The 12285-nt window shown below is 53.1% G+C and overlaps 1 protein-coding gene and 2 long non-coding RNA genes across 11 annotated transcripts in view; 2 read left to right on the top strand and 1 right to left on the bottom strand.

Annotated features, from left to right (window-relative positions):
• LOC126638555 (uncharacterized) overlaps positions 1 to 9906 on the bottom strand; it is a 39857-nt gene extending 29951 nt beyond the window's left edge. Inside the window, exon 1 of the long non-coding RNA XR_007628630.1 lies at positions 9852 to 9906. This is a non-coding gene — a long non-coding RNA (uncharacterized LOC126638555). The remainder of the gene's footprint in view (positions 1 to 9851) is intronic.
• Positions 1 to 12285, top strand: part of LOC126638554 (uncharacterized) — a 1011613-nt gene that overhangs the window by 972946 nt on the left and 26382 nt on the right. The window lies entirely within an intron of this gene.
• ADRB2 (adrenoceptor beta 2) overlaps positions 6324 to 12285 on the top strand; it is a 32344-nt gene continuing 26382 nt past the window's right edge. Inside the window, 2 exon segments of the mRNA XM_050312510.1 lie at positions 6324 to 7254; positions 7257 to 7685. Coding sequence (XP_050168467.1) covers positions 6516 to 7254; positions 7257 to 7685 — 1168 coding nt within the window. The 5' untranslated portion in view covers positions 6324 to 6515.

Below are 12285 nucleotides of genomic sequence, written 5' to 3'. Positions count from 1 at the left end.
CTTACTACCCCTCTTGAGACTAGAAACGATCCTCAGTTAGGAACATTGGTTGATGGTAACCAGTTAAATAAATATCTTTGCATGTTCTGGAGGTGTTTATGTCCAGGACTCTCAGTTTGATCATTTTCCTCAAACACATTCACTTCTAAACGATCTTTCGGCCCCCCAAACCTTGCATAATACAACTACTGACTTTCTTTCAGACATCAATGCACTTCTAGGCTAAGAGCAAAATCTCTATGACAATTACCATTGCAAATTTCCATTTTCTGTGTAAAACGGGAAGACTGGTGGCTACACTCAGGCTGAAGCATTACAAAGAAATGGGACAAGCCTGGCATAACCTAAGCCACGTTTGAATTGTGATTGTCCTTTTCCAGCAATGTATTTAGGGTAAGGATGAGGGACACTGTACATTGTAACCCCAGAGAACAACAAACTTCTTAGCATCAGCCTGTGAAGTCTGCTCCAAAAAAAACCTGACAGACATTACTGGATGTCCTCTTTAAGTACCAGGAGAAATAGGGATTAATTGATTCTAATTCAGTAAGGGAAAACAGAAAATTAAGGACACAAAGATCCATGTGATCTAGGAAGCAAATGCCAAACAGTGGAGCATTTTCTCCATGTGCATATTGACACTCCAGCTCCGGAGCCACCAATGCACTTGCCCAAGAGCTCAGACCTTGTCGCTTTGCAGGGATTGCACTGCATGTGTTGGTGTAGCTGCTTTTCAACCATGCCAAGGGCCCTGCCCAGTGGAAATGGTGATTGACAAAAATTAACCCCACCCCTGGGTTTGCTCCAGATGAAGCACATCCCTGCAGCACCCATCATGGCCATGTCACCCTGCAGCAAATCCTTCTCCAGCTCTCAAACCATCCCTTGGAGCTGAGGGAAAACTTGCTCTGAGCAGCAGCCACACAAGCTATTTTGGGTTTGATATGTAGCAGATTTGATAAGAAAGCTCTCAGGAAAAAACAAATTTCCTCTTGGACTCAGTAGAACTGGGCACATATTCCGGCACATTGAGTTCCTTTTCCTATAAAGCTCATGAAGTAGCCTTCTAAAATTAGGAATGAGGTGGAGGCCTCTCCCCACTGCAAACAGGGACCTGTATCCTCAAGAGCAGGACAGTAGACCCTCACTGATGGAGAAGTGGAGAGCGCAGAGCACCCTGTGCTTCTCTGTTCTTCCCTGGTGTGCCTCCTTTATCCATGCCCATTATTTACACGTGTCAGAGCTTTACACCAGGTCAGTCACAAATTGCCTTCTGCCTGATGATACTGAGCATTATCTGAGGACCTCAGGACACCTTGAAAGAACAAAGGCAGGGAAGAGGTTATAAATTAAAAGGCACATCTAGTTTGGCCACAACTTGGTGCATTTGTCTTTGAATCAGACTTTGCCTCACACTATGAGTATGCAGTTCAGTGTGACCCCAGCCCTGGGTGCCGTGAAATTATGGCTACATTTATGCCTTATCAGCTCTGCAGCCCCAGGTGCCCATTGCACCTGACTAGTGTCCCCTCTGGTCTGCTGGATGGGGGTAAAGGAGCAGAAGCCACCTTGGTGCTGATGCCTGGAGCACTCAAAAATCCTCCACTGTGTGGCAAGCTCCCCTGCTGCAGCCTCACCTCCCGGCTCTGCACCATGCAAGGAAACAAGATCCTGGGGAGAGGACAAGAAAAGACTGCTGGGCTCAGAGGTCGTTGCCAGGGATAAGCCAAGAGGGAGGTGTGGGTTAGAGACAGAGATGGCCTCTGCTTGTGAAAATGCTGTTCAATTATGGGAAAAACAGTAAGGAGAAGAAAAAGGTCTTGATAACAATGTTTTATCTCTGGCTGTTATTCTGATGCTCTCTTCTGTTTCCTCTGCTGCCCTCATGTTGTGTCATTTTGTAACCTGTATTCACCATCAGTGCTGATTTACAGGAGAGCAGTTCAGTATTTGGCCCAGAGACAATGAATCTCTGGTGTTCAGCTGTTCCAGCCAGTGTCATGTTCCATATAAAGTGCTTCAGTTTTCACTGGGGTCATTGCTCATGTTCAGCAGTTTCCTTTTCCTTTAGTCTAGTTGAAAAAAAAAAAAACCCTACCTCCTTACAAGTCCTGGTACTCCAGAGGTTAATAGCTGTGATCTCCCACACTCAGCAGATGCTCTGGGAGATGCACAGAGAGGACCGGAGCATCCTCCTGCCTTGGTGCAGGAGGTTCTTCCTTGCTCAGTTTCCTTTCCCACTTTCACAGCACCCTCACGTGGGATGATGGAGGGACAGTGGCACCTGTGCCAGTGTTAGGGATGCTCCTGACAGGTGTTGTCTCAGGCATTTCACACCTACCTGCAGCTGAACAAACAAAAACCCCCCACTTTATCACTCACACCCTAATTTTGATTTCACCATTGCTCCAAACGAGCATAAAGGAGAGATTAACGGGGAGCTGTGAGTCAGAGGTGGCTCCCTCTCATGGCTTAGAGAGCAAGAGAGGAAAAGAAATTGGGAGCCAGGAGCTTGCACTCTTCTCCCACAGCTAAAATGTCTAGAGCCCCCTGACCCCTGCCAGGCTGCTCTGAAGCAGCAGGAGGAAGCCAAAAGAATCATGGAATCACAGAATAATTTGGAAGGGATATTAAAGATCATCTTGTTCCAACCCTCTGCCATGGGCAGGGACACTTTCCCCTATCCCAGGTTGCTCCAAGCCCTGTCCAACCAGGCCTTGAACCCTTCCAGGGATGGGGCAGCCACATCTCCTCTGGGCAACCTGTGCCAGGGCCTCACCAACCTAATAGGGAAGGATTTTTTCTGATATCTAATCTAAACCTACTCTCTTTCAGTTTAAAGGCATTCCCCCTTGTCCTATCACTCAGGACCCTTGTGAATAGTCCATCTCTATCTTCTTCATAGGCTCCACTCGGGTACTGGGAGGCTGCAGTTAGGTCACCAGAGGAAGGCAGAGGTGACCCACAGAAACTGTCCCTGTCTGTCCTCCTGTGGGTTGCCCCAGCACTGCTGAGTGCTGACAGCCACAGCTACACACAGGCAAAGGAATGCAGCAGTAAAAAGGGGGGAAACAGAGTGAATCCCCTCTGAGCAGGCAGTGCCATGCTGTCTGAAGGGTGCCCGGTGTGGGTCAAGCCGGGGTGGACAGCAGCCCACCTGCAGCAGGGGCTGGTGCAAGAGGGATCCTTCCCTCCTTCAGGCTGCTGCTGACACCTTACAACCATCCCCACAGTGGCACGCCAGACAAACACTGCAAGTTATCAGTTCTCTGCAAGGAATTTTACAAATTCCTGTCCTGCCAAACACTGTGTTGGAGACTGTCACTTCCAAGCACTAGCCAAGAGCCCGGTCTGGCCAGCTGCTTAATATCACAGTGCTTTGTGCTTTCCAGCTTGTGATAAGCATCTGGGCAGGCGGGGTTATGTCCAGCGTCCTGCTAGTCACAGTCCTCAGGAAGGTCTTCCATGCCCAAAAGCCTGGCTGTTTTTTCCAATTATATCAGCTGGGCTAATAAAAGTGATTACCTCCTTCTACCAACCCTGCTTTCTCATTGATCCCACAGGCTGTTCTTCAAATGTCACTCAGTGAGGAGGGAGCACACATCCAATTATGAAAAGCGAAAAGATCAGCGTGATGACAAAGCAGCAGGGTCAGTGGCGCAGATGTGCTGAAAATGCTGGAAAACCAAGAACTGCTCAAAAGCACAGATAGTCATGCAAACCTCAAAAGCAACTCAGACTTCCGGTGATGAAATTTATTTTTATGTGTGGCAAATTCCTGGCCTCATTTTGAACCTGTGGCCACTCGTCCCACTTGTTTATGAGCAGAAATCAGCTCAAGACATGGGCCCACCCCAACACACCTCACAGAGGTGAGAAAGAATTGCCAACACGTGCAAGAGCTTCAGAATCAAGGAAGAAAAAAATCAGCCTTTCTCTTCTTAATTCACCACAGCCTGTTAACCAGAGGTTGAAGTTTCTTTTGATACAGTACAACAAAGAAAATATATTTAGCTGTAAACTACTTGACTGGCTGATTTCTGCACCCTGGGCCACAAAAACTGCCAGAGTCCTTCAGAGCTTCTGGAGAGAGATGCAGGACTGTTACCAGAGACCTGCAGAACATAGAGATGACTTTGGTAAAACACTTGTTAAGAAGCAGAGAACTCGGCTTTGATTCTTCCAGAGCTCATTTCCCACCAAGTTCCCAAACCCGCTTCTCCTCCTGTCAGCACTCAGGATGAACATATGTATGTCTATTAGGATAGGGGACCTAATGGTTTTTGGATGCTTTGATTTGGTGTCTGAGTAGTCCCATTCATTAGCCTAACCCACAGAAACAGCCCAGCAAAAACAGACACTTAACTCGAGCGCTTTCTATAGATTTCAGATCAGTTATTAAAATAGAAGTCTAATTCCCACACCTTCTGCTTTTCCTTCCCCATTCTGTTCCACACTCTCACTAGTGCATCTCATCTTCACTTCTGCTTTTCCAGCAGCTTCTCGGTGTGCTATCCCTGAAAGGTGAATGCTACTGGCCCTGGGCAGAGAGCGTGTAGAGGCCTGTGTTCACCAGAGCTGAGAATGGATATGACACCCAGCAAGTGCTCTCGGAGCCTGTGCCTGCCTCTGGACCACACCCTCAGCTGGTGTGAGGTCTGTGAAGGCCAGTGGGGTTCTACAGACTAACACCAGTGGGTTACAGTTGCACCTGTTGGTGTGTGTGGAAAATGACAGCCCTATTTATCTCATTTATCCTTTGGGCAGAGGGAGCTCCTGGTAATTAGCTCAGGTCATTTGTACCAAAACAGTGACTCCTCTCAGTGTTTTCCCAAAGGCTGCAGATGTCTGCAGTGGGAAGGGGTGCCCTGTGGATCCTCTGTTCATGTCTCTGCATTTTTAAAACCTCTGAAATAGTGGATGCAGAAGTGGAGTGTGGAAAGAGCGGGAAACCACTTGTTCAGGAAGGACCCTGCCTAGGCAGACACCTCATACCACTGAAACTGCCTTTCGTTTCCTGATTCCAGTACCTCATTTGCCCCTCAGTTTTAAACCACAAAACTTCCTCTCTGTACATGCAGCTCTTCTCTATAAATATCTGCAGCGCAATTGGGGCTGGCAGGGCGAAGGCTGCTCCCCGCTGCAGCCCCACTGCCACAGCTGGCACCCTGGCCCCTGGGACCATGGTACCACCTTACCATGAGGGAAAAATGAGGCAGAATTATGAAAACCCATCACCTCCACAAGCACCCCAGTCCCAGCAGGTAGCATGATTTACTGCTCTGGGAGAGCAGCACGAGGCTGGGCAGTGCCAGTTCAGAACGATGGGTAGAAATGAAACTCCAGCAGCGGCAATATCTCCTGTTAGGCTAAAAGGAAGTTTTAAGGATTCCTTAGTCCTTATTTAGCAAATTTGTTTATTTTGGAGGGAAATACTTGTGATAGAGTCTGGATCTGACCGCATGCCTGGCTGCAGCAGTCACAGAGCTCCCTGCCTGGTAAGTGCCCCTGGGACAGTCGAGGGGTGTCTGTGCCTTTGACCAGCTCTGGGGTTTTGGGGGCCGGGTGCTGACTCCTGCACTTGGATGCACCCCACCACCCTGGGTGCCAGCTGGGGGGCTGAGAGCTGGGGATGAAGCTGCAGTAACAGTGCTGTGCTGGGGGCTCTCAGGGATGGGCACACGGGTGACAGCCTGGTATGAGGTGTCACCAGTGAGGATGGGGGTTCTCGGGAAAGCCAAACTCCAGTGCCCAACTAGGGACAAAGCCTTTGTGAGCTTCAGCATCCTCAGGATTTTCCTGGTGCCGTGTGTCCTGGTGACACCCCAGGAGCACACAGGGTGTGTGGGCGGGGTGAGAGGTGTAGGGACACTCTGGGACTGGGAGGAGTTTGGGGGCATTTGTGGTTCAGGGGTTGCAGGGACACTGCTGAGGTAGGGAGTGCTTGCTTGGCACTGTAGGTGGCAGGCACGGGGACAGCGCACAGCAGGCTGCACGTGGGGGGTGTGTGGCGGACACGCGTGGGCAGGGGGGAACGTGAGGACACCGCGAGGGGAGGGATCACACCTGGAGCAGGGGGAGCCCATGGTGCCGGGCAGCACGCGAGAGGCGCGGGGACACCGCGGGGGTGCAGCGCGCGTGGCCGGGGGGAGCGGTGACACGCGTGGGGCAGGCGGAGGGGGAGCTCGGGGGTGCGGGGGGGCTCGGGGTGCGGGTGCCGGCAGCCATTGGCTGCGGCGGGCTGATGTCACGGGCGGGTGTCACTTTATAAGATCCGCGGCGCCGAACGGGCTGGGAGACGGGCGGGCGGGCGGCAGCCCCGCGCGGGACGGGGCGGACGGGACGGGAGCGGAGTGGACGGTCGGGTCCGGTCCGGTCCGGTGCCAGGTTCGCACGGCGGGAGCGTCCCCGCACCTGCTATCCCGTATGCGTGGCGCCCAGAGCAGCACTGCTGCTGCGGAGCCCTAAGCAAAGCCGAGCCCCCCCCACCGCCCCCGGGGGGCTGCTGGCGGGCCATGGCGGTGGCAGGCACCGAGCTGCCCGGCGGCAACGTCAGTGCCAACCAGAGCGCCGCCGACCCCACGGTGTCACGGGACGTGTGGATGGTGGGCATGGGGATCCTCATGTCGGTGATCGTGCTGTCCATCGTCTTCGGCAACGTGCTGGTGATCACTGCCATCGCCCGGTTCCAGCGGCTGCAGACTGTCACCAACTACTTCATCACCTCGCTGGCCTGCGCTGACCTGGTGATGGGGCTGGCCGTGGTGCCCTTCGGCGCCTGCCACATCATCATGGAGATGTGGCAGTTTGGGAACTTCTGGTGTGAGTTCTGGACCTCCTTGGACGTGCTCTGTGTCACGGCCAGCATTGAGACCCTCTGTGTCATTGCCGTGGACCGGTACTTCGCCATCACCTCCCCTTTCAAGTACCAGAGCCTGCTGACTAAGAGCAAGGCACGCGTGGTCATCCTCATCGTGTGGGTGGTCTCAGCCCTCACCTCCTTCTTGCCCATCCAAATGCACTGGTACCGGGCAGACCATGCAGAGGCCATCCGGTGCTACGAGAAGGACACATGTTGTGACTTTTTCACCAACCAAGCCTATGCCATTGCCTCCTCCATCATCTCCTTCTACGTGCCACTCGTCATCATGGTATTTGTGTATGCCAGGGTCTTCCAGGTGGCCAAGAAGCAGTTGCAGAAGATAGACAGGAGCGAGGGGAGGTTTCACACCCAGAACAAGGAGCAGGAGCAGAAGGGGGAGCCGGGTACCGCCGTGCCTCCAAATTCTTGAAGGAGCACAAGGCCCTCAAGACCCTGGGCATCATCATGGGCACCTTCACGCTGTGCTGGCTGCCCTTCTTCATCGTCAACATCGTGCACGTCATCCAGGACAACATCATTCCCAAGTATGTGTACCTCCTCTTGAACTGGCTAGGCTATGTCAACTCTGCCTTCAACCCTTTGATCTACTGCCGGAGCCCGGACTTCAGGTACGCCTTCCAGGAGCTCCTGTGCTTCCGCCGGTCTGCCCTGAAGATGTACGCCAACGGCTACTCCAACAGCAACGGCAGGAGCGACTACAATGAGGAGGACAACGGCTACCCCCTGGCACCGGATAAAGCCTGCGAGTTGCTCTGCGAAGAGGGTTCCTTCCCTCACCCCGAGGACTTTTTGCGCTGCAAAGGTACTGTGCCTAGCGGGTAGGGTACTGTGGGCTCTGGCGTGGCACACACTGGTTTTACAGAGGAGTCTTTCTAAGGAAAATCAACTCCCCCCCCCCCCCTTAATAATAATAGTGATCTTCTTCTAGAGTGCTCTTAAAATCTAATGGCTGCAAGAAACCCCAAACTCAAACCTTATGCAAATGGAGGCTGGCCCCGGGTAGGGCAGGTGGGCTGCTGGCAGCCTCCCTGATTAGGGGCACGACCGAGGGTCTTTTGAGCGGGGTCGGGGGGATTTGAGGCTGTGCAGAATGCACGTTCCCGGAAGGACTTCCTGGCCGTGGCCGGTGTTGAACTACCTCTTGACCTTGCTGTGAGCAGCCGGTGGCTGCTGCGGGAGGGCCGTGCTGGGCGGCGGGAGCGGGGCTGGGGCTGGACCCCCCCTGCCCCGGCGGCAGCCCCGCTGAGGAGCCGGGTGTCCCGCGGGACTCCTCCCGGTCCCCTTCTCATAACCGAGCCGGTGGCCGTGGGAGCCCTCCCCGGACAGATGGGCATCTCGGGCGGTGGTGCCAGTGCTGCCCAGCCCGGGGGACTGTGCGGAGGTGGCACTCTGCGACAAAATAGCGGGGAAGGGGTGCTGGCAGTGGAGGCTGAGCGCGGGTCGGCAGGGCTGGGTCACGGCCGCGGCTGTGGCCGGCAGTGGGACAGTTCTATCAACGCCCAGAAACTGCGAATTCTTTTTCGCCAAACGCTACAGGACTTTGTGCTGAAATAATAATAATAGGAATAAATGGATTATTTGCCTAAAATGTGAGCCTGTTACTGTGGGACTCAGGAATGTTGTACTGGGAAGTCGGGTGACACGCTGCTGCAACCACAGACCGTCGTTCTGCATCCAACCAAAAGCTCTTAAAGCACCCAGTTTGTTTAACTACAAGTCTCAGATGACAGTGAGCCCGAGGAAGGTGGGAGGGGAGGAGGGTTTTTATTTTCCATGGCACCCAGCTCAGCTCCGACCGTGGGACGGCTGCAGGTCTGTTGGGTTGGTCGTGGAGGTTTTTTTCCCCGTGTAAGAGGCGCTGCCTTGGTGTCCCCGCGCTGCGGGGCTGGCGGCGGGCAGGCAAGGCTGGCGGGGGGCGGCAGACACTGGCGGGCAGGTTTGGGCGGCAGGACAGGACAGCACTGCTATCGAGTGCTGGCTCTCTGGGAGTCCCTAGCTGGAGGGAAGCAGCAATTTGGGCTGGGGACGCGGGGAATGGAGCTCCCCCACTGCCTGCACCCGCCGTGCTGCGTGACAGGCTGGACCCGCGGGCCGGGAGGTTGTGCAAGTGCGGGTCCTTTCAGAAACACTCGGGAGACGCGCGGGGAAACGGTACCCACGGGACCTGCCGGCGCTCCGTGGGACCGTGGTGCCCCGCAGGGGAACGCTCGGGCACCGCCCGTGTGTGGATCCCCCGAATTTCCACGCGCTTTCCCCCCACTACGGGGGTGTTGGTTGCGTTGCTGCTTGGGCCGTGCCGTGGTCCGTGGATGGGTCACCAGGGTGTCGCTGGGTCCGTGGCAGAACTAGCTTTGCAAACGCAGTGCGAAGACCAGCCCGGAGCTGAGTCCCCCCAGGCTGGTACCCCCCGGTGCTGGAGGCAGAGGGGCTTTGGAGCAGCGCTATGCGCTGTCCTGAAGGCTGGGAAGGGGGTGGAGCAGGGTTTCTGGTTACTGACGCCTCTTTGCAGTCCCCGTGTCGCCTTGGCTCTCTTGGCTGCTCAGAGAAGGACTTGCCCCAAGCACTGGTGCCGTCAGGGGCAACCCCAGGGAATGCTGGAGGGGAACCCCACCCCCCGAACGGCAGGGAGCAGGAGGGGGTGTCATTACTGATGGTCTCTGCTGCTGCTGCAAGGTGTGGGGACAAGCTCCACGAGCTCTCACACCCCTCATGGTAAAACCCCACCTGGCTTGTGCGGGGCTGGGATATGGAAACTCCTAGTGCTCCCTTCTTTTTTTTCCCAGAGTGGTACAGATCCTGCTTGAAAAGGGTGCTAGGAAGGAGGAACAGTTGTAAAAGCCCTCTACTCCTTTGACTCAGCTCCACTTGCTGCCTTTGCAGCTCAGCACTACAGCAGAGGTAGAGAATGTGGCTGAGTCCTTCCCTCCTGCCTCTCTGCCTTGTTATCTGCACCTGTCTGTGCCCTTACCTGCTGCCGTGGGAGAGATGTCAGCAGTGCCCCAAGTCCTCTGAATGTGAGCCACTCGGGCAAAGGAAGGGTGTGATCTAACGGTGTGGTGTGTGAGGCCCCAGGTCAGCTCCTCAGATAAACATTAACAGGCTGCCCGAGCAGGGGAGACCCAGCGCAGGACTAGGACTGCCAGTCAGGTGCTGTTTGCTTCATATTGCACAAGGACTGAAAGGTGACAGGCTGGTGTGATGTGGAGTCTATACTACACTATAGGTACACACAGTATAGGTACTCGTGCAGGAGCTGGAGATGCACTTTAGAACAGTCCAGGCCATGATTATTATGTAGCATTGAGGGGAAGTGACAATTAACCTCTCGATTGTGGAGATCAGTATCTTCTGCGTTGTTCTGTCTCCTGCATTTTGAGTCTTGCCAGTCACTTTTATTTTGCAGTACCCGGGGGCAGCATGGGTTGGCAGGTAGCAAGGGCACAGAGGGAGGAGGTGCCTCACAGTGCTGGGGGGTCAGCCAGCCTCCAGCAGGCTCAATAGTCAAACTGCCACCAGCTTTGGGACAGGACCCTCCTGCACAAAAAAATCCCACGTCCACATGTTGGGGTCTGTATTTTCACTGTTATTTATTATTGGCATTTCAGTAGCACATGTTGTGGTCCAGGACTTTGTTGTCTAAATAATCTTTTTATTTATTTGGCTACCTCTGTTTATACTTCAGATGTTGTGGCTCTGTGTAGCCAAAACTGAGAGATGAGCAAGTGACAATGTAAATCACTCCAGCATCCAGCGCACGTGGATGTGGGAGGGACAGGGAATGTTGGGCTGTTTGCACTGGTCAGTTGACCCTTGGTACTGCAAAGCTCAGCTACAGTGTTAGGAAACCTCAGGCTTGCAGTGGAGTTTGAGTGTTGAAGAACTGATTTCTCTCCTCTAAGGTAACATTAGTAAAGCTATTAAAATATAAACTGTGCAGTTCTGGGGGCAGCTGGAACTGAAAGAGAGAAATGTTGGAGGAAAAAATATGGCACCACCAAAACCAAACCTGACAAACCTTTCCTGTTCCGTGGTCGGAAAAGAAAAGCTTTGGCCTGTTAAAATATTTTACACTACAAAAATAGTTTTATTGATACATGCTAGGCATTAAAAAATTGAGCATTTGAAGTCAGGAGTAGCTGTTAAATTAGATTTTAAGGTACTTAGGATTTACACTAGCAGAGAGTTGGCTCAGGTTAAATACATCTGATAAAACACACAGTGATAAACACCAAATTGTTACTGCAAACAGAGCAGGCTACCTGCTGTGCTGCTGGCTTGTACCTTGTGTCACTGCCACAAAGGTGGGTAGAGCACGGGAGGGATACTGCCCAGCCATGTCAGTGGGGACACAGGTGGGGTATGACCCCCAGGTGTTGGTGTGTGCAGCTGACTCGAGTTTGGCAGTATATTCACTACTTTTAGCCACTTTGGACGAACAGATTGTTATTGTTTTTAAAGTCTTAGTTGAGAGGGAGATCACAAACACAGCTTTTGTATTGTTATAAAATACCGCCTGCCCTTGCTGTAGGTCCTGCTTTGCAATTTGGGCAGCTGCAGTTTTCACATCAGGAGCCGCCTTTGCTTCATCCTCCAAAACAGCCAGAGCAATGAAAGCTCCTGAGTAATGTTAGTCCTTTGCCTCTTGGGAGCATTCCTGGAGAGCTTTTGCTTTTTGGGTAGCCAGGCCTGGAAATATAACCTGCAGCTTGCTCTGGCACTAGGGAGATGTGGAAGTGCATGGGGAGCTGGCAAAGGGAACAGGGTCTGGGTGCAGATCCTCACCTGGAAATGAGACTCAAGCATCTTTTGAGGACAGGTTGTTCCCAAAGTGCCTCATATCCCGAGTTATTCAGCAATTCCCGCCGGGCAGCATCACCTATGGATTCATATCACGTTGCTGTGGGATGTCAGGGCTGTGCCTGCCCCAGTCTTGCCTGTGGAGCTGTGTCCAGACTGTGCCTCCCCTGGGGTTCAGGTCAAGGTGAGGCCCCTGCTGAAGGACAGTGGTACAGCAGAGAGGGAGGGAAGAGACTTAAGTTACTAAATGCACCCAAATGTTTGAAAATAGGCCAGGGATTAATAGAGTAGAAAGGAGAGCCCTGCTTCTCCAGAGAGGGAGCGGATGTGTGAGCGGGCACACAACGTGCTCTTCAGCTCTCCCCGTCACAGCTGCTGGGCTTTGCAAAGGGCCCATTTAAGAGTTTATTTACTATAAGGGACATGCTTTTGTCATTGAGGGGAGGGTATTGCAAGGGCTGGCTGGCAGTAAGTAGGCTGCAGTCTATCTCCCAGCATCTCTTGCTCTTCTAGTATAGAATCATGGAATCTTTTAGATTGGAAAAGACCTTTAAGGTCAAGTACTACAACTGTTAACCCAGCACTGCCCTCAATCCAGTGCTGAC

The sequence above is a fragment of the Myiozetetes cayanensis genome, unplaced genomic scaffold (assembly GCF_022539395.1).
Source record: "Myiozetetes cayanensis isolate MyiCay16 unplaced genomic scaffold, myiCay2020 scf17, whole genome shotgun sequence".
NCBI classification, from domain to species: domain Eukaryota; kingdom Metazoa; phylum Chordata; class Aves; order Passeriformes; family Tyrannidae; genus Myiozetetes; species Myiozetetes cayanensis.
The sequence above is the reverse complement of the archived record's forward strand: the minus strand, read 5'-3'. Positions and strand labels throughout refer to the sequence as shown.